Source organism: Haliotis rubra, unplaced genomic scaffold, assembly GCF_003918875.1.
Source record: "Haliotis rubra isolate DU_JTF1 unplaced genomic scaffold, ASM391887v1 Scf42, whole genome shotgun sequence".
Lineage (NCBI taxonomy): Eukaryota > Metazoa > Mollusca > Gastropoda > Lepetellida > Haliotidae > Haliotis > Haliotis rubra.
This window is the reverse complement of record NW_025767102.1, coordinates 3,340,174-3,366,223: the sequence shown is the minus strand read 5'-3', so window position 1 is coordinate 3,366,223 and position 26,050 is coordinate 3,340,174. Positions and strand designations below refer to the sequence as shown.

Below are 26,050 nucleotides of genomic sequence, written 5' to 3'. Positions count from 1 at the left end.
GGGGTAGACTTGTGGTTACAACGTTTGCTCGTCATGCCAATGGCCTGGGTTTGATTTCTTACATGGGCAGGGAGTCTTTTTGGTGTCCCCCAGCATGGAATATTGGTACAAGTGGCATAAAACAATACTCACTCAAGGAGGCCTCACTCTTGGCTCTCCTCCCACAAGCTTGGGGGTGGTGGGGTAGCCTAATGGTTAAAGTGTTCGCTTGTCATGCTGAAGACTCAGGTTCGATTCCCGACATGGGAACAATATGTGAAGCCCATTTATGGTGTCCCCCACCGTGATATTGCTGAAACAGTGCCAAAAGCGGCATGAAACCATGATCACCCACTCCCAAAGCTTAAACCCTCCTGATGAATAAATATACTCATGCTATGATTCAAGAGAGAACAAATAAGATGATAAAGTTTTTTTATTGCTGTAAATCTATTTGACATTCTGAGAAATTAAATGATACACCTCATCCTTTCTATAGCTAGTACTGTTAAATGATATGTAATTAGCATAATGATAGCGGTTAGTACTCAACATAACTCTGCCCAATAATTCAATACATGGAAATCAGAGATGCATGTTTAAAAACATTTTCCAACAAACTGACTCATAGAATGACAACTCCAAGCCTTCACACCAACCACAGGCACAAAGAGTCAACATGTGTCTTTCCTATTCATAACTATTAAGCATAAAACCAGTGTCATTTGTTTTAAAAAACATTTCAAATCTATATTTGATAAATAATCACATGTGCTTGTAAGGTTAAAACACACTTTATGCATATTTGATCTTAAAATAATGATAAATGTTTATAATCAGCTTAAAATAAATATATTACATCATAAGATAACAAGCAATATTCAATATAGTTGTCTGTATAATGCAGGTCAAAGTTTAACTTAATCCAACAGTACTAGCCTCTTCATGAAATCAAACATATTTTTTTTATCTATAAGCAAAGATAGAGAGAAGGAAAAGGGTGTGGAAGAGGAATAAAATATGTAAATGAATCTGTTGAAAGTCATCAGATATGCATTGATCATCTTTCCGACCTCTAAGACATATTCATGATAATATGCATTAATCAACAAACTATAGGGGATATATCAACATAAGTAAAAGAGCTGGGAATGTTGCTACAGAAAATGACAAAATCTGTACAGGTATCAACAAGATATTTTAAATGTTTGTTCAAATACAATATTTTGACTTCCATGTTCAATTTCTTTCAGTAATAAAATGTCTATGAAAAGTGTCCAAAGCTAAAAAATCAACAGAATCACTTTGTGGACATTTCCTGTAAACACATGAAAACATGGCCCTGAATAAATAAACAATTTACATGAAGTTAACAAAATTATGCAAACTTTTGAACAGGCTGGATCATAAAATTCATTATTTTTTCATAAAGAGCAATATTAGATTGTGTTCTGTGTTCTGAAAATGTGAGGTAGCTCCAAACCTTTGAATATGCATGCATCCATGCATTAATGCACATTTTTCCAGGTATGCAGTGATTATCGCTCAAGTGCTTCCTTAAGAGACAAAGTAACATTAGAAGTAGTTGTATTGAACTTTGAAAACACCAGTATCTGAAATCAATTTTGATGAAACAACTCCATTATACTGCTAGTCATACGAACATATTGTTAAAAATAATTCCAAATATATGATAAAAAAATAATCTGAACTAATTTTGCACATTCAAATCATAAATAAATCATATAAAACATTTTCAAACAACACTAATAATAAATTCTGAAATGGAAGAACTCCATCCAACTCAGCACAGAGCACGTTAAGCACACATGTCAACTCTGAAGTAAATAAAGGGAGGTAACTGCAAAACAACACGGCCGGTGTTTTTGATCAAGGAAAGAATAACAGTAACTCACTTTCCCGTAAAAACAGCCCGGAGCCTAGACTCAGACCTATCACATTAGCAAAAGCTTCCAAATGAATAATTTCATAATCTGTACAATATTTACAAATACAGATCCAAGCCATTCTGAATGAAACTACAACTAAAGCTGCTAAGCATTTGATTCACTGCTATGACCCAAGGCCTCAGTTTAAAGTGATTCAAAACTACGATTTTACCATTTTGTTTTGAAATTCTCCCAAATATATTTTAAACATCTTTCATATTTCTGTTTCTAACACATAATAGTATTTCTCTCAGATTCTTAGGCCCTTCACCTTTGGTGAGACTCCAGTCTTCCAGACTTCAGATATCCAAAATTAGTTGTGTGGAAAATATTCTTTTCCAAAATCAAGGTTCTGTTTCATTGAACTGACACAGTGTGTAGCTATTTGTTAGAGCTGTCTCCTCCCACTAGCGAGAAGCGGGTGATTCTGAATTAAAAAGTGTACAAAATTGTTCAACATTAGTAAATCATTTACATCTAATCTCACGAATGTAAATTGAAAACACTATTAAAAACAGTTGTGTGGAAAATATTCTTTTTTTCCAAATTCAAGTAGGTTCTGATTTATGATTACAACTGATAACCTATACCTAATAACTATAATGTGAATCTAAATATGTCAACTTGTTCGTCCACACCTTTTTTACAAAAAAATGTATCACAATTTTTAATTTGTTTTACAAAAACAAATCATGTCAAGATACACTATATTCACTAATACCAGTGCTGGAAAAGTTCAAGAAAGTGAAAGTTCAAAGATAATCACAGCAGTATTAATGTGAGATAAACACACCTGGACCGACACGGTTGTATATTCAATAGACAAAGTGGAATGGAGGCCCATGCATACGGTCTTTATCACACAGCTGTTCCCCTTTTGGGCAGTTCACATAGGCAGTATACTGGAACACTCACAACTAAAGGCTTGCAGTATGTACAGTCAGAGTCGTGAACCCTTATCAGTAAGTATCTTTTGATCATTTTTAATGCACAATTTTACAGCAAATCTACCAAGAAATCCATATTAATGTGAGAAAAGGACTAGGTCAATAGAACAAATTTCCCAATATTTTCAGAAAAAAAACTTAATGACAAACAAGAACTGGAGGTTTCACAAAAAAGGTTTTTGTCATTGATCTATTGTGAAGAATAGGCTGGCAGGTACACTCTCTAGTTTTATCAGTAGCAACAAAGGAGATCAAAAATTCATTTTCATGTTCCCTTTGAGTCCCTTCTACTAAGTATAAAAACATCTTTACATCCTATTAAGCATGTGTATTATACCCACTACCTTCATTTCCTTTCCTTTCACACATTCAACATTAAATCTGAAAGTGATCTGGCTTCACACATTAGCACCGCATCCACCAAACACAAGCTCAAGGGAGATAACTCTTAGAACAAGGGGAGGTAACTATGACTTCCCTAAGGTGAATTCACTGGTGTCTTGAAGATTAGTCTCTATATCACACCACCATCTTAATATCGGGTCAAACTGTGTCTGTCAGTTTCCAGTACACTGCAAGACAAGAGTATATACACTACAGTACGTGTACACCTATAATACTGTAAATACACGAAGGTGTACTCACTATCAAGGATATAATGCTCTATGCCTGGTTCTACATAAGGCAGATCTGCATATATCATGCTAACATCACATAGTGAATGACTGGTTCTCACCCATAACATTTGACACATCAATCCCACTTACATTTCTTTATCAAACTTGCCTAAGTTTCATTCAAAGTTTGCCAAGGCAGTTTAGAGAGCTTAGTTAAATCATTAAACACACTGTGATATTACATACACTGCAATTTGGCTGTTTACTTCAATGGCAAGTTACATGAAACCTCAGTGTGACCAATCAGAACAGAGTATTTTAAGAAATTAAAAATGTTTAATATCAAAAGGATGTAGATAGATTAACTAAGAAAACTAAAAAATTCAAAAGACTATATACTTTGATTATCAGCTGTATCGGTTTTTCTGTATTTGAACTTAAGAAGCCATGATTTATTAAAACCCACAAAATCACATAAAAACATAGTTGATGGACACAGCTGATAAGATAAATGCATCAAAGATCCCTTAAGACATAAAACATTGTATGATTCTCTCCAGTTCAAAGACTCAAAGTGCTCTTAAAACATACAGATTGACACGTCCGAGTGATATGCTCATTTTACGATGAGGTCAGTTTCGTGAAACTTAGATAAGATAAATGTGAATGTGTCCTTCTATGAATATGATGTTTTATAAATATCCACCACCTGTCTAAGATGTTACATTCCATGAGTGAGTGAGTGAGTGCTTTTAGCAATAGTCCAGCAATATCACGGGGGCACACCAGAAATGGGTGTCACACATTGTACCCATGTGGGGAATCGGACCCGGGTCTTCAGCATGACGAGCGAACGCTTTATCCACTGGGCTACCCCACTGCCCCTCCACTCCATGAAAAGCTCTAATATGTAAGTGAGTGACATTGGGTTTGATGCCATATCAGACAATATTTCAGCCATAATACAGGGTGTGAGCTTGGAATAAATACATGACGCCTTTACCTGGATACAGAACAAACCATTTAGTGATGCTGGTCTTCAATTTTGAATGTTAAATTACATTCAATGTAACGCTTATCTGGGTTCAAACCCATGTGAACCAACCCAAAATATTAATAGGGTGTGTTAAATCCTGGAATGGGCTTTTACCAATGAGTGAGTGAGTGAATTTAGTTTTCATGCCATTTTTAGCAATATTCCAGCAATATCACGGCAGGGGACTGCAGAAATTTACTTTACACATTGTACCTATGAGGGAATCGAACCCAGGTCTTTTGCATGACAAGCAAACGCTTTAACCACTAGGCCACCCAACCGCCCCTTTTACCAATGAGATAATATTCTTCTTGAAGACATCCAAATAACAAAGTATTAATATTCTTAATAAATCCACTACCTCCATGTTCGACTGAATATCTATTTGTAAGCATAAGATGCCAATATTCAAGAGAGAGCCAATCCATATTTACAAAATTATTTACAAAATGCATAATCACCCAACCTGACTTTCTACACTAGGCCCCAAACATGTATACAGCTAATAATGTAAATGCTTATCAAACACAAGGGGGCAGTAAAAGGTTCAAATGATGATTGACAGGTTTACATATACATTGGCAGCGAAACAAACATCCAATATTACTGTTTCTCCACACATATTTGGCAGATTAAAGAACCAGATTATAGGTAAATTAGGGTCATATAACACCCCATTCATTCCAAATATCCAATAATCAGACATACATGCATTTTTACAATAAAACAAATAGAACATCTATAGAACATCCTTTCCATGCCTTCATTCATTCTCTTCTAAACCACATCTATAATTCTAAAAGCCCTGAATACACACATTGCTTGGAAACATTAGCAGGTTGAAATAAATCTACTTGCATAACAGAAATCCTGTCAGAAAATGGATGAAAATGAAGCTATATATATATAATTTAAAATATTTGAAATTCAAACTGGTTGATATAAAACTGACACAACCTATTGTTTATCGATGTCTCTCACCTGAATAAAGATAATAAAACTGGACGACAGTTCAATAGGTACATTGCCGCACAATACCCTATGAATATCAATGTTTGTGATGGACAGACTGATATGAACATGCGTACATAGCATGTTGATTTCATGCATGACTAGTACTATGAGCTGCACTAAATGTCTCCTTAATGTATTATTACACGTGCCAACTAACATGTACCATATCCTCTCCACTATGTGCATTCTCTTTGGATTTAGCATTAGGGAGCATCCATTTGAATTGTAGGGGTTGGTGGAATTTTTAAAGAAATTTTTAAATTATGATCAACAAACTAATTATTTACTGAGCATCATCAAACAATCTATTTTCAAAACCAACACAGAATTTTGGACATTATGTATTTTCCACAAATTGTAATAATCTTTATTATTTATTTTATTTTAAGAAAATTTAATTATCCAAAATATATTTGATAATTATTAAAAACCTTTTTTCATTAAAAAGCATTCATTGGCAAAGAATACATTTCTCAATAGTATATTCCATTGTCATTTCTGAGGAAAGTTATCAACAACTTCATATTTGTTTACTTTCTTGCCAAGTAAATACATTGTATATATAAATAACATATTAATACAATAGGCATGGCTTTTATATTGTAAAAGGGGAATCAGGCTTTAAGGGAGGAAGCTTGTATAAATTACTGATTTCTTCAAAGATGAAATGTTCAGTGCTTAAAATTTCACTTAAACAATCTACATATCACACACAATCCTTATCACTTGACTGAAACAATCTTAGCAATCCAAACCTTCGAAACTGAAGAACAATCCAAATGTAAAATATCAATCAGGTTGATACAATATTTGAATGGTAAAGGTGAGAGGACTACAAACATACAGTATAGACAAAATGTAGACATCTTAAAATTTGACACTCAAATATAAGCTCACTAAAACTGCATAGAAAGCAGGATACATCTGCACAAATATCTCAAGATATTTACAATAAAAGCATATTTACAACACATTAATATTTACAATAAGATATAGATTTAAAACATTTTGGGTTAGAAGCATGTCTCACTTTTGCTGAGGGAAATTGTTTCATTGAAATCAAATTATTTGACTTCAGTGGTTTCTGCTGTGGGTTAATTAAATGCAAGGATCATACTATGCTATACTGTTAGGAGTATTTTTACAAGATAACTGTTTTGGGCCCATTTGCACAAAGGTATTGCTGCATGACTGTCAATTACTTTACAACTGCCATAAAAAAGTTTGGTCTAGCAATATGATTGGCCCTTGCAGAAATCCATCTTTGCCGTAAGGTGATCGTAACTACCATGCTTACGCTTAGCTTACAATAATCGTAACACTAATATCGCTTTGTGCAAGATGCCTGAAGCAAATTGTATGTTAACTATAAAATGTAATTCTAATTAAACTATTTTTAGGTCTGAAAATAAACGTAACTACCATGCTTACGCTTAGCTTACAATAATCGTAACACTAATATCGCTTTGTGCAAGATGCCTGAAGCAAATTGTATGTTAACTATAAAATGTAATTCTAATTAAACTATTTTTAGGTCTGAAAATAAACCATATGATCTTTTTCCCACTGACATCAGCTGATACGTTTCCTCCGTTCCAAATAACCTTGTGAGTTCATAAATTACTCTCACAGGCTTCCTCTATGATTTCCCATAAAAAGTGTTAAGATTACAACACCATTACATCTGACAACACTCCACAATTCTCATTCATTCCACACACTTCACACAGTTCAGCCATGTTTTGGCAGATTCTGGAAGGAATTACATCGGAAATATTCTGTAGGATGTCACACGTAATAATGTATCGACCCTGTCACAATTTTGGTTTATTCTCTTCACAGGTGCACAGATAGCATTGGCACTTTGATGTTGGCAAAGTCTGTACAATCATAAACTCGTGATGAGGTTTACATTCTCTTCACCATAATTTCATGAAAGACATTTTGGCAAACCCAGGATCCTTCCTCATGTTCCAGTATTTGCCATTGAATTCGTACAGCTCCTTTCCACTCTCATCTTTTTTGCTGTCAACAAAAAATATTTGGTGTTACTAAAATGACACATCTGCTGTTTTCTTGCTGTGAACAGTTAACAAGTTGAAAGCAGTGAATAAGATTAAGCTCCTTTAGCCATATTCCCAGAAAATGACGGAAATGGGCATCACCCATTGTACCCACATGGGGAATTAAACCTGGGTCTTTGGCATGGCTTAACCACTTGGCTACCCCATCCAGTGATCGAGTGATCGAGTGAGTGAGTGAGTGAGTGAGTGAGTGAGTGAGTGAGTGAGTGAGTGAGTGAGTGAGTGAGTGAGTGAGTGAGTGAGTGAGTGAGTGAGTGAGTGAGTGAGTGAGTGAGTGAGTGAGTATGGTTTTACGCCACTTTTAGCAATATTCCAGCAATATCACGGAGGGGGACACCAGAAATGAGCTTCACACATAGTGCCCATGTGGGGAATCGAAACGCCTTAACCACTAAGCTACCCCACCGCCCAGTAGTAGTGAGGTGAGGTGAAATGGGGTTTAACATCATATTTGAGAATATTTCGCTCATATGATGACGTGCAGGGGTGTGTACGTGTGGCTGCTTGTACAAGCCAAGAATTAAGCTGGTTTTATAGTGCGAGCTTACTGAGATACCATGCCGCAGTTAAGCATGAATACCCCACTCAGACACATTATACTGACTCTGAGCCGACCAGTCCTTGTTGTACCCATTAATGCCAAGCGCCAGGCAGGGACCAACAAGTACCATGTTTTAACATCTTTTGGCTCTCCAGGCAGACACTCTAACCACAGTAGTAGTAGTAGTAGTAGTAGTAGTAGTAGTAGTAGTAGTAGTAGTAGTAAAAATTATGTAAAGTATAGGTGTATAGGTATAATGTATAAGTTTGTCAGATGAACCATTTAATACATAGTCTAAGGGAGTAGGCTAAGACATATATTTGTGACAGCTTATTGCAAGGGGCAACAATTCATTATTTTTCTGAATGTCCAACCAAAACATGAATTCATCTGGGAAATGGTAAATGGTAACACAAAAAACATAAGGCCCTCTTCAGTTCTGGTTTGAGAGGAAATTTCCTCGATTCTTCAAATAGCTGTGTCCACAATGGTAACAGAATGAGGATGACCTCTCACCTGAACCACTGACACGTGACATCTGCTTCTTTCTTCCGACGTTCTCGCTGGTTCTGCTCCAGGCGATGTTTATCTGCCTCCGCCTCCTGCACCTTGCCTTCTTCCAACAGTCTGAGGACAGAAAACCACAATTGTGAAGTTTCACATTTCCTGCTGACACTCACAAACACTCTCAAAGTTCTATGACATGGCCAAACTATCTTTACTTCAACTAGAGTCTGATGACGTGGTGCCCTTATAGATACCTTACAGACTGCTTGCAGACATTTTGACAAACAAGAAAGAGTTGTCTCCCTTGAGTACATCAAGCTCCTCACAGTGACAACCATTTGCAGAGCTCCTTGCCCACCCCACCCCCACCCCCTGCCCAACCGTTATGCTTACAAACAAGTTGGAATCAAGTACTCTTTCCTCAGCTAAATTATTTTGTTTGTTTGTCTCCGATCTGTATGTCTGTTTCTTTTTAACTATGTTGTAATTAGCTTAGTGAAATATTTAGCCTGTAGTATGTTTTTTCAGTCTCCTACAATGACATTCCAAAAGAAATACGCAACAATATCAATATCATGATATTTGGAGTGTAGATATTTGGTCTTTGGAGTTTCAAGATTCTTGAGATGGTTGCTTGCTCATGAATGGCATGGTTCTACCAGGAATCTAAGGAAGGTGTCATATGCTAGGAAGGAGCTGGTGACTACTTGCACCTACCGCTGATCTCGACGGAACCTGCTGTCTGTGGGTGGCAGGAAGCGTGCCTGTTCTTCGTCCAGCTCATTCAGTTCAATGGCAAATCTTGAAAAGCCATAGTAAAGCTCATAGTCCTCAGGCATGGCCCCTGGAACAACATCAGTTACAGGTTTCAAAATAATACAGAAATATTCACATGTAGCACAAATACCTAACAAATGCTGAAAGCATACAATCACTTCCTGTCCAAGGCCTGGTGTATATTCATTTCACATTATCAGCTCCTTAATTGATGTATTTATTTTCTGATTATCTTATACAAATAGTTTTATGATTTGTAATGTTATACATAGCTGCTTTAGGAATGTAAGACTGGAGATGTATACATGATGCAAAACAAACTTCCCTTGGGATAAAATAAGAAATTATCTTGTCTTATCTTATTTTATCTTATCTTATATGCATTGATATACAGATATGTTATTGACATAAATGGCTGACATCTCAAACTCAATCGTTTTGAAGAATGCTTAAGGCAATACTTAGTTGTAACACTCTGTGAATACATCTAAAAGAGTCAGTAAAATATGCGAGTCATATTCCCAAGTGCTAAGATGAATGCTCCATATGTCAGTATTTACAGACCACTGTCATCAAGCAGGGCTACTGCCGAGTTCTGGGTTAGAAAACACACTAACTCAGTCAGGAGTAACAACCTTGTCAGGTTGGGTCACAACCAGTGGTTAATAGCATGAGCATCAATCTTCTTCAGTGGGGTATGTTGACACAGGTCATGTATTGCAATGGCATGATTTTCATTTTACTTGGCCCTTCCGATGAGATACACAGGAATACTGTGTTCAGGATCGTCAAAGAACGACCTGATGCAGTTTGCTCACCTGGCCTCCATATACACCTGGCTGACGATGCATGGCCGCAGAAGAAAGCCTCATTCCACTTGCCAAACAGATTATGCACCACATTCCCCTCAGGGTTCAGAATGCTCCCATACACCTCGTACTTGTTGGACGACCAGTGGCTGGCCTGCAACAGAGATATTCAGGATAAATTGTGATTGAGTTTGGTTAAATGAAGTGAACCTCGTAAAGGTGAGTTTACAGGTGATGATTGTGACACTTACCTTAGTGAATGTAAGTTTACAGGTGATGATTGTGACACCTACCTTGGTGAATGTAAGTTTACAGGTGATGATTGTGACACTTACCTTAGTGAATGTAAGTTTACAGGTGATGATTGTGACACTTACCTTGGTGAATGTAAGTTTACAGGTGAAGATTGTGACACCTACCTTGGTGAATGTAAGTTTACAGGTGATGATTGTGACACTTAACTTGGTGAATGTAAGTTTACAAGTGAAGATTGTGACACCTACCTTGGTGAATGTAAGTATACATGTAATGAGTGAATGTGTTTACATGTAATGATTGTGACACTTACCTTGGTGAATGTAAGTATACATGTAATGATTGTGACACTTACCTTGGTGAATGTAAGTTTACAGGTGATGCCACCATTGGTGATGGTCATCTCTCCATACTGGTCCACCCAGCGCTGACCGACCAGCAGGTTGTGACACTTACCAGCAGGTTGTGGACACACGTGGTCACCTTGTTCCATTTGTAGTGGTCTCCATACCTGCAACAAGGTCAAGGTCAGTTGTTTTGATCTCATGAAACTAAGGCAGAGCCAAAAAAAATCAAATGTAAACAATCAAAAATGGATTAGATAAAAAGATACTACTTTCATCATAACAACTATTAACATGATATAATTCCTAAACAGTAATTGCTTAAATGCACTGTATTCCCTTAACAAAATGCCCAAGCATAAAGCTCTTTCAGACACTCGATATCCATAGTGTTTAATCACAAATAAAGAATCTATTAGGGCATCATGTAAAGACAAGTTTGAGTCTGTCACCTACTTTGGAAGATAAACATTGACATATCCGATAGGTTGTATCTCCATGGACTTGCCCCAGAATTTGGTTTTGATCCGAACATCTGAAATAAATAATTGTTGTGTTTATTTTTTATGTCTATAAACAACTGTGGGAGGCAAATGCATGATGAATTGTTGACTGATGTTGACTGATGATCCATAAAGTTTGTTCTATATTGATGTGATACACGTTTTGACAAGTGTCTTCCCAACATGGGGGCAGTGGAGAAGCCTTGAGTAGCCATCTACCCATGTGCCTCACACTCTCCTGCTATAGGCAACATTTGAATTTACAGGGGAAATCCAAAGTGTTATTTTGGGGAGGGATGGGAGGCTGACCCTCATGAGTCAGGATAAGTGGTTTAAGACTCCTATGGGAACTTCATAAAAGGAGCACTGAACTGATAAAACTTATCAGCTGCCATATAAAAAGGTTATTACTTCATGTACTTATTATGATAAAAGTATATATAACATTAATACAATGCTTAAGACTAATAGACTTAAGCTTGTTAATATCTTAGTATAAAACTCCTTGAGTTTGTTAGCTAAAATACTTTAAGATATAACATGGTACTAAGCTTAAGATGTGATTAAACTTAAGCTAATTATGTAATAGAAGCTCTTTTAGAGTTTGTTGGTTAATATACTCTTATATGATATAGATATAATGCTGAGCTTAAGATATGAATAAGCATATATATAATGTAAAAACTCTGTAGGGATTTGTTAGCTAATATATTTTATATATGTAGGATAGTACTGTGCTTTAACATAATTAGCTAAGCTACATAATAATAGCCAAACTCTGTGGAGTTAGGTATGAGTACTGAGCTTAAGATACTGCATTAACTTAAAGTACATATATATAGCAAAACTCTGTGAGGGTTTGTTAGCAAGATATAATTATTAACTTAAGCATTGTGGTTTAAGACCCTGGTTAGATTCCCCACATGGGTACAATGTGTGAAGCCCTTTTCTGGTGTCCCCATCATGATATTGCTGGAATACTACTAAAATTGGCGTAAAACTAAACTCACTCACTCTTCCCTACATGGACACATGTATGGAATTATAAGCACTGTACTGCAAGTAATGTGTGCAAAATGGACAACAAACAAATACATGTACTCTGTAATCTGTCAATGGTTTATTGTTAGCATGCCTGACAACACTATAATAATTTCATTAGGACATTTGTAGAGAAGCATTTGCATGAATTTCGGCAGAATACGAGGAGGTGAGACAGGGTTCTTCACAAGGATGAAGCAGGGATGAAGATGTAACAATAATTTATTGGGGTGTAAATATTTTACTGGCCCAATTAGGAAATTCTTACTAATGAGTGACAAGAAGAAGCTGCTCAACGTACCTTGCCAGAAGGTGAAGTTCCGGGAGTCACAGTAGCAGGCTGATATAGGGGGATGATGGCTGACCTGTATACAACAAAACAACCTTACAGCACACAGTTTCAATATGTCTATTATATGAACATGGAATAATTTGTTTCTAGCTAATGTCAGTGACTCAGTGTTGGTCTAACTCAAATTGTTAACAATCAGAAACATTGGTAAGGTCTCATCAGATTCTGTCTGGGGGGGGGCGGTGGGGTAGCCAGTGTTGGCTCATCACGCCGAAGACCCGGGTTCGATTCCCCACAGGGGTACAATGTGTGAAGCCCATTTCTGGTGTCCCCCACCATGATGTTGCTAAGAGCCCCAACTAAACTCACTCACTCATCACACAGCACACCCCTTTCCAGTCTGCGCACACCCTCTTTCACCCCTTGGTCCAGCCTCTGACCCCTCAGGGTGATCCTCGACTGACAGCTCACCTGTTCAGCTATAAACCTCCATCCTCGGTCCTCCCTGATGCACTCGTAGGTCTCTCCTAGGAGGGGGTTGAAGGGCTTGTGACCTGCGCGGTAGTACGAGCTGGCATAGCAGGACACTGCAAACGCTGCCACGTAGATCTGGAATAAAGGAAAGTGGAGCATGAACATCCAGGGGGCACTGGAGGAATGGTTGGCTCTTGGAGCTGCTTTAGTAGACACTAAAAGATGTTCACAGGTCACGAGGGGGGCATGGGCTGATGTACTCTCGATGTTTGTTTGAACATAAAGAAACATCAAGGGTACATCAACCCATGGGCCCGAGGGATCAGTGAACAACGTATTTATCATACCGAACACCTCAATGGTAATTTTGAACTGTCTGAAGTACGGGTATCGGATCATAGAATGGAGTACCAGACGACAAGAAGAACAAATTTAGAGTTATCTCCCTATCATCGATTTGCATTCGCAAAACATCGGTAATTTCCGTACATCATACGTGATTCAATGTTATTCGAGATAAAGAATTACTACGACGAAGTACCAAATGAGTTCGCCATTCCCAGCGGGGTACATAGAAAATGTTACTCGCTTGTAAGCGGGGTACATTGAAAATAATAGAAGAGCGTTCAGCCAATCAGAAAACAACATTTATGTGTGAGGCAAGATAAAATATAATGGGACTCACCATCCGTTCATACGGGTCGTCGTACTCCACAACCTTGTCCAGCAGCTCGGAGTATTCCAGCTCCTCACACAGACGCTGAAACACACAAACCGGCGGACTAAAACACACAAACACACATCAGCAAAGTAACCAACACATCACACATAGACTCGTAAGTACATGTACTTAGTGAGAGCACTTGCTCATTGGTTGATTTCAGTAATTACATCATACAAAGTATTCCATATGACCTATCTGTGTTAAATAATCACCTGGTTTAATCTAATCAATACCATTTTAGAAATAACCAGCCCATCCAAGTGCGGAACCCAGGGACCATGATAACTCAGAAGGGTTCAGGAATGGTTTAGGAAGGGAGATACTATTAGTATCCCAACTGGTTATGGATATATATGACAGTGAGGAGAACTGTTGAAAGTCAAAAGATTTTAGCAAATGATGACAGGATTTCTGGCACTGATGCAAGAATTTGAAATTCATCATCATCATCATCAATCATCACCATCAATCATCATCATCATCATCATCATCATCATCATCATCATCATCATCATCTGTGTAGGTGTCTGACCTGCAGAGAACTGAGTGGCTCGTTGAGAGTGACAGGCATGGAGATCTTGGTGAGGTCTTTCCCGATGTTCTTGTACAGAAGGTTCCACAGGCTGATGTCCCCCGTGTCTGGTTTGGGGACTGGTAGCTTAGATCTGCGTCCCGTGGGGAACATTGACGGAAGCACCTCCTCAGCAGCTGCAGCAGAAGACATTAATACAAGAAACTGAGAAATTCTAAAACTTTGCTACAAATGAAGTGATAATACCAAATTCTGAAATCTCGATGATTTTACAATTTATCAGATATGAGGCAGTAGCCATAATCATAATGAAAAGAAAGTTATACAAATATATGAAAATAATAATGTAAGCAGGGAGGATGAGGTAAATGTTGTTTGATGCTTGCATAGGGATATTCACATCATGGTGATGGCTGAAATACCTGAGTTCAGATGAGGCAAACCTTTAGCCTTCCGCCAAATTACGGAACACAAATTAGCCAAACATTAGCTACAGACGACCAACTGTACCCCAGAACTCGAATAAGGATCATTATTGGAATATAAATATGGGAGCCCCTGATATATGTGTGATAAATACTAAGATACTATTTTCCTTACTGCTCGTAATAGGTGTTCCATCTGTCTCCCCTTCCTCTGAAACCTCACTCGACACTTCTTCTTCGTCTTCTGATTGCTGCAAATACATATATAAGTGTGAAATCATTTGTTTTTTTCCACAAGAATTTGTCTATCGGTATTCATTCAATGTTTCGTATATCAGTGGATTATCATTCAAAATCCACTGGAATAAACGTACTGCGTTTCAGTCAGAGTATTACATGTGTGGTGCTATGGCCTGAAGACAGACAAGCCAGCAGTAGTACAGCTATCACACATTGCAGCCACAGATCCTCATACAAGTAGCTCTTGCTACAATCATAGCATGGTAGTATGATGATGATATGACTCAGAAGCCTATTATGTATGCAAGCAAAGGAACAGATCCCACTCACTTCCAAGTCATTTCGATGACTTGTATTATTCTATAATGAATAAACCGTAAGCGATTCCACAGCACTATATGGCCATACATACCAACAAACTGCTGTTACCTGTTGCACTGATAATAAATTCACCAGGTATAATGAAACATTATTGCACTGAAAAATGCTACTGATTTGTACTGTTGTCAACAGTTATATTGGGCTGATGCTCAAATAAGTGTTCTGTAAAGTTATTACAGTTGCCCCATTTATTAATAAAAATAACTACAATTATTGTGCACACTTGTGACTGAATGAGTTCAGTTTAAAGTAACATCGGCTGTATTTCAGTCATTTTGTGATGCACACTTTGAGTAAATAAGCTATACTTACTTACAGAATGTACAAATGGTTTTTACATTCATACGTCTATAAATGGAAGTCAATATACATTATACATGATTAAATAATCTAATGCCTTCTAATGTATTCCATATTTTTTAATTCTAATATTATTAATAGTTATGTGATTTGATGAGACTTCAGTTGGCCTGCAGTATGTACCTCTGATGATGAGTCACTGAGAGTCTCAATTATTTCTTCAGCGTCATAGTACTCGGACATTGGAGAAACTGTCCACAGACAGGGACTGGCCCAGCTGGTGAGGGGGAGTGTCCTGGAACAAGGGGGGCAAGTTGTAGCATAGGATTACATACAACACACAAAGAACATGGAAAAGGGAAATTTTGTTCAAATCTATTCTATTGAACAGATAGAAAGCCTTGTTTAACAAATCAATGACATTTTGGTTACAGAACAGTGGAAACAGACACACCAAGGTGAAGGTCATCTAATACAGAACAGAAGTTGGATATTACCCTGTCTAGGTGTGGGGAGGGAAGCGGCGATGTTGTGGTTTGTGGAAAATCAGTCAGATTTGCTTCGTTGTGTATACGAAGAAGCTTTCCTCGTAACTCAGCATTTTGGCGGTGAGCCTGTCAGGGTGAAGGTCGCACATTAACAGGGGAGATCACTCACTAAAGCCCATTGCATAGACATACAGTGCAAATTTGACACACAAAGTTTGAGGAAAGAACAGAATGTCTACAAAGAAGCAGAATGTAAGATCACAATGTCAGGAGAACACATAAACTTGGTACACTGAAACACCATTGTCAGATTTAAGGATAATAATCATAATTTAAGCAATAGGAAAACTTATGAATGATGCAAAAAAATCCAGATCTGGCACAAGTAGTGTCAGAAAGAATTCTCGATTATATAAACATGTTCTCTAACAGCCACAAGTTTGAGGAAACATTAACATTTGATATTTCAGAGGCCCCAAAATGGCCTTATGACACTTTGTCCTCTGAAGTGTTGACAGATTCTGTGATTTTTTAAAATGTGTGCAGAAAATTTTCAATCAGGATTGTGTTCATATTGTGTTCAATGATTGTGTTGTGTTCAATTGAAGGTTTGTCTTAACACAAATATCAGCCAAAATGCTAACGCAGCTTACAATCATATTCCATCACTGGCTCAGAGCTGAGCACAGGTTAGAAGCTACTCTATACAAGTTATCTTCAAGGTACAACAAAGTAGAGTGGGGGTGCTAAATGTCTTACCTCTGCTATCGACTGTTTCAGAGTAGTGATGGTGTTGGAGGACTGGCTGGCGGAACTGGAATCTTTCTCCACGGTCTGCTTCAGTCTCTCCCTCTCGGTGCTCATCATGTGGAGCAGACATTTCAGCTGTTTGTGGACTGAAGGAGAAAACAGGCCATCTTGACTTAAAGGTCAAGGTCACAAACCACAAAGGGAGATCACTCTCAACAGAAAACTAGACAAGATGCTGAGTCGTTGATCTTAACCATCCTTTTAAATATGGTTATAAAATCAACAACAAATTACAATCATATTATATAATCTTAAAGCTTGTGAATACAACTGACATTATGACTGATGCTGACAGAACTAAATCTTCATGATAAGACTACATCTCTTTTCTCTTTGAGTGGAAGAAGCCAGTGGGTTAAGTGTTTGCTCATCTTGCCAAGGTCCCAGGTTTGAATCCCTGCACGTATGTAATGTGTGAAGCCTTTCTTGTGTCCCTTGTCACAAAAGTGGCATAAGACAATATTCTCTCACCTACTCTTAATTTTTGCAATACTTTCCAGTGATTTTATCATATTAGTGACTCTCAACTCTGTTCCCCCAAGCTTGTGCATATCATGTTTGATTAACATTTTAGTGACTCTCAACTCTGTTCCCACAAGCTTGTGCATACCAAGTTTGATTAACATTTTAGTGTGTCTCTGTCCCCAAAGCTTGTGCATACCAAGATTAACATTTTAGTGACTCTTAACTCTGTCCCCCAATGCATACCAAGTTTGATTAACATTTTAGTGACTCTTAACTCTGTCCCCCAAGCTCATACCAAGTTTGATTAACATTTTAGTGTTCCAAAGCCAAGCTTGTGCATACCAAGTTTGATTAACATTTTAGTGACTCTTAACTCTGTCCCCCAAAGCTTGTGCATACCAAGTTTGATTAACATTTTAGTGACTCTTAACTCTGTCCCCCAAGCTTGTGCATACCAAGTTTGATTAACATTTTAGTGACTCTTAACTCTGTCCCCCAAAGCTTGTGCACACCAAGTTTGATGAACGATTAGTCAACAATAGAAGAGTTCTGCAATGGAAATAAAGTCAACCCTTAATATAGACTTCTTTTGTATTGCCCTGTGAAACTTGTAACCGCCAGTTATCAATGTCGTCCATGGTTTTATCAGTATAACTGGCATGCCAGCCTCATATTTTCAGTGAAATGTTCCTTTCAAAATAAGAATGATCTTTTTCACCTGAAATACATGTTTCCTGAAAACAAGCTTTACTTGGCCTCACCTTGTTCTGCTTTTGAGATAAAGTTCTCCCGTAGTTTGATTTCCTGGATACGCTCCTCGTGGGTTGAAGACAGGATGTTATCAGGGAGACTCAGGGGGCGTGCCCCAAAGTGGTTCAGCAGGTTAGGGTTGGATGCACTTGAATGGAGGCGTTCAGGCGGGACATTTAATAAAGTTGGTGTGTTCTGTAAACGACCCAAAGATCGTATTTAACATTGTTTTGACTAAGAAATTATAATTTTTCATTCTTAAAGATTAAATATAACTTATAGATAAAGGTCTAACAGTAAATACAAAAGCACAGAATATTTGCTTGATAATAAAAGGCATTGTGAAATAGATAAAAGCTTTATAGATTTGATCGTAACTATAGATATTATTAATAATAGATATGCAAAAGGCTGAATATAGATACTGTAGTATGCATAAATGAAATAATTTTTGGAAAGAATATATCAGGATAATAAGGTATTTGAAACCACGATTTCACTGAAATAAAAAAATTCAAATCAAAAGATATCTAATGAAAATACCTGAAAGAAAACAGGACAAAGTAAACAAATTTTCAAAATCACTTTGATCATTTTCAGGAGATATTTACATTATAACACCTTACCCATTTTGTTTTAATTTTGGTAACAACTATTTAAAAACTAAGCAAGGAAAATAAACACAACATTAAAACCATAGCCAATAGCACACTCATTAGCCAAATATACCACTGTAAAAGACTTACGGGGTCCATTAAAATGGTTGGACTACCGATTTTTCTATCTTTTTTCTTAGAGCTGCGAATACCAAGACTTCTTCTGGATTTCTTTTTCTCACTAGATTCAAGTTCGGAGAACTATAGACAACAAAGCAAAAGAAAACGGATATATGCTGTGTTAGTAGTGGTGGGTGTTCCAGTGAATTAATTCCTCCTGTTGAAAAGGTCTGGGAGATGTTATTCACTATAAGAAAACGTGTGCGGGATAACACATGTCATGACAAAATGCATGCATGATATTTTAATGATTTTCAGTTATTATTATTATTTCAAATACCATCAACCACTGGAACTAATTCACAATTTGAAGGTCACAATGGAATAATCAAGACCAATTCAAGTCAAATGCAATTTTAATTTTGTGATTTTTAAAAAAGTGAAGTGTCTGAAATAATTGCATGTGACTTGAACATCTCAGCATACAGCATACATGCAAGTGATCACATCACATTTGTGCAATAAAATCACCAATAAATAGTCACTGACCAATGTGATGGCGTAATATCAACAATTGTGAGTGAGTGAGTTTGGTTTTACTCCGCTTTTAGCTATATTCCAGCAACATCACGGCGGGGGACACCAGAAATGGGCTTCACACATTGTACCCAAGTGGGGAATCGAACCCGGGTCTTCGGGTGACGAGCCAACGCTTCACCCACTAGGCTACCCCACCGCCCCCAACAATTGTGATGCAATAATAAGTAACCTTAGAGAATGTACGTTTCCATAACGATGGTCAGATAACCAGTTTCTACCCATGATTCATACAAAAAGTTCAGTCCATATTGAACTTAAACTTTTGTAGGTTATCAATTTCGGCCATTTTTGTGTTTAATATTTGAGATTGTCTTAAGTCATGTCAATTTATAATGCTTGAGAAGACAATACACTTGACATAGCAAGGACCATAATTTGGAAAATCTTGGATTCAAACCACAACCAGAAAATACTGGCACAGCAAGAAACAAAACTGTGTACAAAGTGCTGTAACACCTTAGAGTGAGTGAATATATTTTGACACAGAGGACACAAGAAAAAGGCTTCACACTTTGTAGCCATCTGGAGAATCGAACTGGGTCTTTGGCATGACAAGCAAATGCTTTAACTACAAGGCTACCCCACCACCCCGTGACACCTCACACAACTTGGCCATCCTACAACTTACTATCAACCCACACCATTTCTGACACACAGTCATACTGCTTAAACACGATGACATGAGTGTAAAATAAAATAAAAATCACACTGTCATTTTACCACAAACATTGCATGTTTGCCATACCACAAATACAATCCTAACCCAATAGCCTCATGCATTAATAAGTCATACAAAGTCACACAATATAGCCATAGAAACTAATATGGAAGCCAAACATTTTCATGCCTTTTCTAAAACTTTCAATAACCTCCATGCAAAGAATGTTAATAGTTTGGGGATCATGCATACAGCTAGGCTACAAAATACTCCACTAAAAGACAAAGAAATCACTATTCAAATCCTCAAGATATTGACATTCATATTAAAACTATTTGGACTATTTCAAATTGTGAAATATCTTAAACTCAACTTTCTAAATTTCAGATCTAGTCTAAAAGTTTTTATAACTAATTTTTTCTATAAATGATTTGTGAAGGAATCGAGTGATGGCGAAACAAAAATGTTGTTGTGGTGTAAGTGTTTGCATAGTGAACAACGAATATACAACACCGATATTGAACAACAGTGTTGTTTCAGGTAGCCTGGAGAACAACATTTTAATATAATGAAAATAAAAATATATTACACTTGAATTTATGGTAGCAAAATATGTCCATGCTTGAGCTACATACTTACATATCAGTCTTCAGTAATATTTATATTCTCAACATTAAAAAGGACCTCGGTATCTCCAGGGCTTGTGATTTGGTAAAGTTGTACTAAGCCCTGGATCCATTGTTATAGTTCTCAAAATCTCAAATTATCTGCCCTTCACTTAGCTAACCATGTTACCAACCAATCAAATGTTCAGACAAGGAAAAAGGGAGTTGGTAAAGGAGGTAAATAATACCGCATTGAAACCAAAGCCATCTTTAGTTATGATAGACATATCCATAAAATCAAACAGATTTCTTTGGGCTTTCTTTTTCATGTCAGTCAGCTTTTCATTCTTGAATTTCTTGCAAACTCTATTGTAATCAGTGGTACTGACTTCCATGATATTGATACTGCCAACTCTACATTGAAGCTGGTTGGAAACTTATATTTTGATCAGTCTTTTAGCATAGGTAGCAAAGCAAATCCAACTGGATAATGAAAATCTATAGCTGGAAATTTGAAATTTTTAAACACCTACAAGAATGGATACAGGGGCTAGTGTACACAAACCCTAGACATAAAAATGTTATAAATGGCACTTAAAGAGAACTTTTCTCATCCTTTTTTTCATTAACTAAAGATTTCAAAATATTACAAGAGTCCAAACATTTATTATAACTTTGCATACAAATCTCCCAACTCCCAAACATCAAAATATAAAATGTTTTTATTTAAATAAAAAGCACTGTTGTTTTTCATTCTGTTAACCAGAATTAGGTAAAATGTTGCAATAAATCATCTATCTACTGTCACTATTGACTTCTTTCAAAATTCCTCGAAGCACGTACCTCCCTAGTAAATCATTTACCATCACAGATATGAAATTAATATTAAGATTCACTTTGAAAGGCAACATATTTTTACATCATGTTCCTTTCTCTACAAACAGAACTATACAATTACAGATATATGGGAAAATACCTTGATTAAGATTACTTCAAACAATCAAAATATGAGATTTAATACAGTAATCACAATAACAATGGGAAGAAAACCACATCAAAAGTGCCAGTACTTTTTCATTCAGGAAAAGGTATTAAAGAAGTATTATGCAATTCACAACATATGAAATACACAGCTCACACAAGCAGAACTTCAGGGACATACACATAATGAAATCAACACCCTGAAACTGAAATAGACATACGTCAATAGCTGGATCTGAGGACAGTGGAAGATTCTGGATCTGATCCAGCAGCTCCTGGAGATCAAACAGGTCTTTCTGGGCATCGCTCAGACCTGAAGTGTCCAACATAATGAAAGAAGATAGAAACAGACATTAAAATATGTCCGAAACAGGTCTGCTATAGGTGTGAAAGTACCAAATAATACTTTGTTCAATTTGATAAATGTTCCTGTTTGGATGTTTGTTATACATTTAATTATAAGAGTTCTTTAACAAAATGTACTGAACGTAACAATGGTTGGATATTAGTTAGAAATGTTTGAATATTTACAACAAATAATCATAAAAATAATATACAAAATACTGACAAATTATACATGTTTGTTTGTTATTTTTCCTTCATGCATAAAATGTTTTATCATTTGCCGCACACGACAATTTCTATTGTAAATACATCCTGTTTCATTGAATTGACCCCACCTCAACCAGGATCATATAAAAAGTTTAACTGTGTGTTGAATAGACAGATATCAATAATTTTAATGCCTAGTGGTGCAACAATATCACAAACATTAAAAGAGAACATGATTTTAAATCACTAAGATAGATTTGAATGCAATATTGCAAAGGATATTATCTAGGAGTTATCTCCCTTTGGACACATATAACACTGACGTCAACAACAATCTGTGAGATTTTTTTTCAGGTACCCCCAGACAGGAATTTAAATACAGGAATGAGTGCATGGGGTTTGACACTGTTTAGAATGGTAATTCCGTTATTTCAGTAAGATTCAGGTTGATACCTGAAGAAAGCCTAAATTGATGCAGGTCTTAAACATTTTCATTTTGGTAAAACAGACACGCATAGGTATGTTACTGACAGAAATCGAAAAAATTAGGTTGGATCTAGATTTGAGCCTGGCAATCAGTTTCCAAAGAGCCTAGGAATGTACCCCTGCACAACTAACTGCACTTTATTTGACAACAGGGCCACCTATGAGCACATATCACTTCTGAAACACACTATGTTACATACCTTTATTGCATTGTTCAAAACCTGCAGTGTCCAGCACCCAGGCTGCGACCCGACCTTGACCTGTCCCTGCTAGCCCTTTGTTGAAACTTGTCTGCCGAATAACATCTTTCTTCAAATTCAAGGTCAGTGTCTTCTCTGGTAAATTTGCTGCTATAAATAAAAACAAAAATTTAAAGATAAAAAAAATATCTAAATAAATATTTATTTATTCATAAATATTATCCACTGAAAGTGTTATCCTTGTAAAAGGTTACAGCTATGACACTATGTGTTGCTATAAGCAACTAGCAAATTGCTGCAAAAACTGAATTTGTTGATTTGTCAGTTACGTTTGAATCACCAAGTTAACCAAAAAGATAGTTTCATACTTTCAGAGAAGTTCCATAAATTCTGGTCTTCAGAACTGAAATATAAGTCATTGCTAAAAAGACACCCACTTCTCAGGGAGGCAACTCTTCTGTAGGGGAGGTAATACCAGGATCATATAAAAGTTTAACTGTGTGTTGAATAGACAGATATCAATAATTTTAATGCCTAGTGGTGCAACAATATCACAAACATTAAAAGAGAACATGATTTAAATCACTAAGATAGATTTGAATGCAATATTGCAAAGGATATTATCTAGGAGTTATCTCCCTTTGGACACATATAACACTGACGTCAACAACAATCTGTGAGATTTTTTTTCAGGTACCCCCAGACAGGAATTTAAATACAGGAATGAGTGCATGGGGTTTGACACTGTTTAGAATGGTAATTCCGTTATTTCAGTAAGATTCAGGTTGATACCTGAAGAAAGCCTAAATTGATGCAGGTCTTAAACATTTTCATTTTGGTAAAACAGACACGCATAGGTATGTTACTGACAGAAATCGAAAAAATTAGGTTGGATCTAGATTTGAGCCTGGCAATCAGTTTCCAAAGAGCCTAGGAATGTACCCCTGCACAACTAACTGCACTTTATTTGACAACAGGGCCACCTATGAGCACATATCACTTCTGAAACACACTATGTTACATACCTTTATTGCATTGTTCAAAACCTGCAGTGTCCAGCACCCAGGCTGCGACCCGACCTTGACCTGTCCCTGCTAGCCCTTTGTTGAAACTTGTCTGCCGAATAACATCTTTCTTCAAATTCAAGGTCAGTGTCTTCTCTGGTAAATTTGCTGCTATAAATAAAAACAAAAATTTAAAGATAAAAAAAAATCTAAATAAATATTTATTTATTCATAAATATTATCCACTGAAAGTGTTATCCTTGTAAAGGGGTTACAGCTATGACACTATGTGTTGCTATAAGCAACTAGCAAATTGCTGCAAAAACTGAATTTGTTGATTTGTTAGTTACGTTTGAATCACCAAGTTAACCAAAAAGATAGTTTCATACTTTCAGAGAAGTTCCATAAATTCTGGTCTTCAGAACTGAAATATAAGTCATTGCTAAAAAGACACCCACTTCTCAGGGGAGGCAACTCTTCTGTAGGGGAGGTAATCTCTGTCAGACGAGGTGACTCTTTCGTCCCATAGGATATTTCGTGTTGTCGGTAAAGACGATGGTGTCTCAGTTTGGCTAGCCATTCTTCAAACAATTTGTTGTCTTTCACCTGATGTAACATAAGCAATAAAAACAAATACATTCAAATTTTTTCGCAGGAATAAGATTTCATCATCCAAACATAACTCAAAAGTAATGATTATCAACTTTCATGATCAATCAGTCTAATAACTCAAATTACAAACTATCTTTCTTACAATCTATCAATGATATTGGCCAAATCAAAAACGTTAATTTACAAGAACAGTCTGCTTGAAGCAGGTAAGCTATTAGCCAGGCTCCAGCGTACCTTAATATGGTAGATCTGTTCCTCAGCATCAATGTCGATCCTGTGACCTGGACGCTTGTAGGTCAATACCGCCAGACCGATGTCTATCACACCATGGTATTTGCCTTTCTGGACCTAGGAACACAATGTTGAAAACGGTTTATTCTTGTAGACTTGCATCATGTACAACAGAATTTCCTTCGACCAATTTTTAGTTCAGGCATAAAGCAAACAATCTGTGTTTGTTTCCAAAGACTGGTAAAATAATTTTCCAGTGTGCCTGTCATGAATTTCCATCTAGATTTCTGAAGGATCTCCTCCTCCCTGTCGGTCAATAAATGTAAGACATTGTGAAATAAAATTTGCTTACCAGAATCTCCAAACGCACAACTACAAACCCAAATTGATTTGATAGATAATTCACAGCCCACAGATAAATGTGCCAAACACTCCCTTGTCTTCATGCCCAAAACTGTTTCTTGGCACCATTTCAAGTATACTGTAACTTGTTAATATATGGATTTTAAGGTGTGTTGGACCATACACAATTTTTCTAGACTTTTACCGGACTAAAAGTGGCTAGTGGGAAATTGGACATCACACTAATGGTGGCAAGAGTAACTGGGAACCCAGGAAGGCTTAAAAGAATTACTCCTCAGATGATTAAAACAGTTTGGAGAATTAAATATTTGATGAATCTTATTGACAAATGGGTCAAACGAGCCATTTCAATTTAGATCGTTTCCGACTAAAAATGTGAAAAAGGTCACGTTCCTACTGTATAAGCACTGTTCATTGAATAATCATTCATAATTGATTATTTCTATTATTGATAATGATATATGGTAAAAGTATGCACAGCTATGGTGCAGACATTCAAAGACCATAGTGAAGGCAAATCATGGACACCACTATCAGCAGATCCAGACAACTAAAGGGATGTAACTCAGCAAAGCCAATTGTGGCACTATATACTACCTACGCAAACCAAACTTTAAATCAGCATCCAATTTCTTTATCAAATCATACAAATAATTCTAAACCACATATTTTAGCTAAAACAATATACATTGATACATAGTTAAATCTTGATGATCAAGAAATAATATTTCTGATCCATTGTCTCCATTTCTGAATAC

At 36.7% G+C, this 26,050-nt stretch overlaps 1 protein-coding gene across 1 annotated transcript in view; it reads right to left on the bottom strand.

The window, feature by feature from the left end:
- Positions 1–397: 397 nt before the first annotated feature.
- LOC124288509 (oxysterol-binding protein-related protein 6-like) overlaps positions 398–26,050 on the bottom strand; it is a 112,549-nt gene continuing 86,896 nt past the window's right edge. Inside the window, 22 exon segments of the mRNA XM_046725030.1 lie at positions 398–7,567; positions 8,684–8,794; positions 9,392–9,518; positions 10,270–10,414; positions 10,871–10,981; positions 10,984–11,026; positions 11,316–11,394; positions 12,705–12,768; positions 13,167–13,304; positions 13,855–13,929; positions 14,426–14,601; positions 15,026–15,101; positions 15,955–16,014; positions 16,016–16,066; positions 16,269–16,385; positions 17,019–17,155; positions 18,296–18,479; positions 19,031–19,141; positions 22,066–22,157; positions 24,108–24,257; positions 24,545–24,692; positions 24,933–25,046. Of these exon segments, the coding sequence (XP_046580986.1) occupies positions 7,462–7,567; positions 8,684–8,794; positions 9,392–9,518; positions 10,270–10,414; positions 10,871–10,981; positions 10,984–11,026; positions 11,316–11,394; positions 12,705–12,768; positions 13,167–13,304; positions 13,855–13,929; positions 14,426–14,601; positions 15,026–15,101; positions 15,955–16,014; positions 16,016–16,066; positions 16,269–16,385; positions 17,019–17,155; positions 18,296–18,479; positions 19,031–19,141; positions 22,066–22,157; positions 24,108–24,257; positions 24,545–24,692; positions 24,933–25,046 (2,415 nt within the window). The 3' untranslated portion in view covers positions 398–7,461.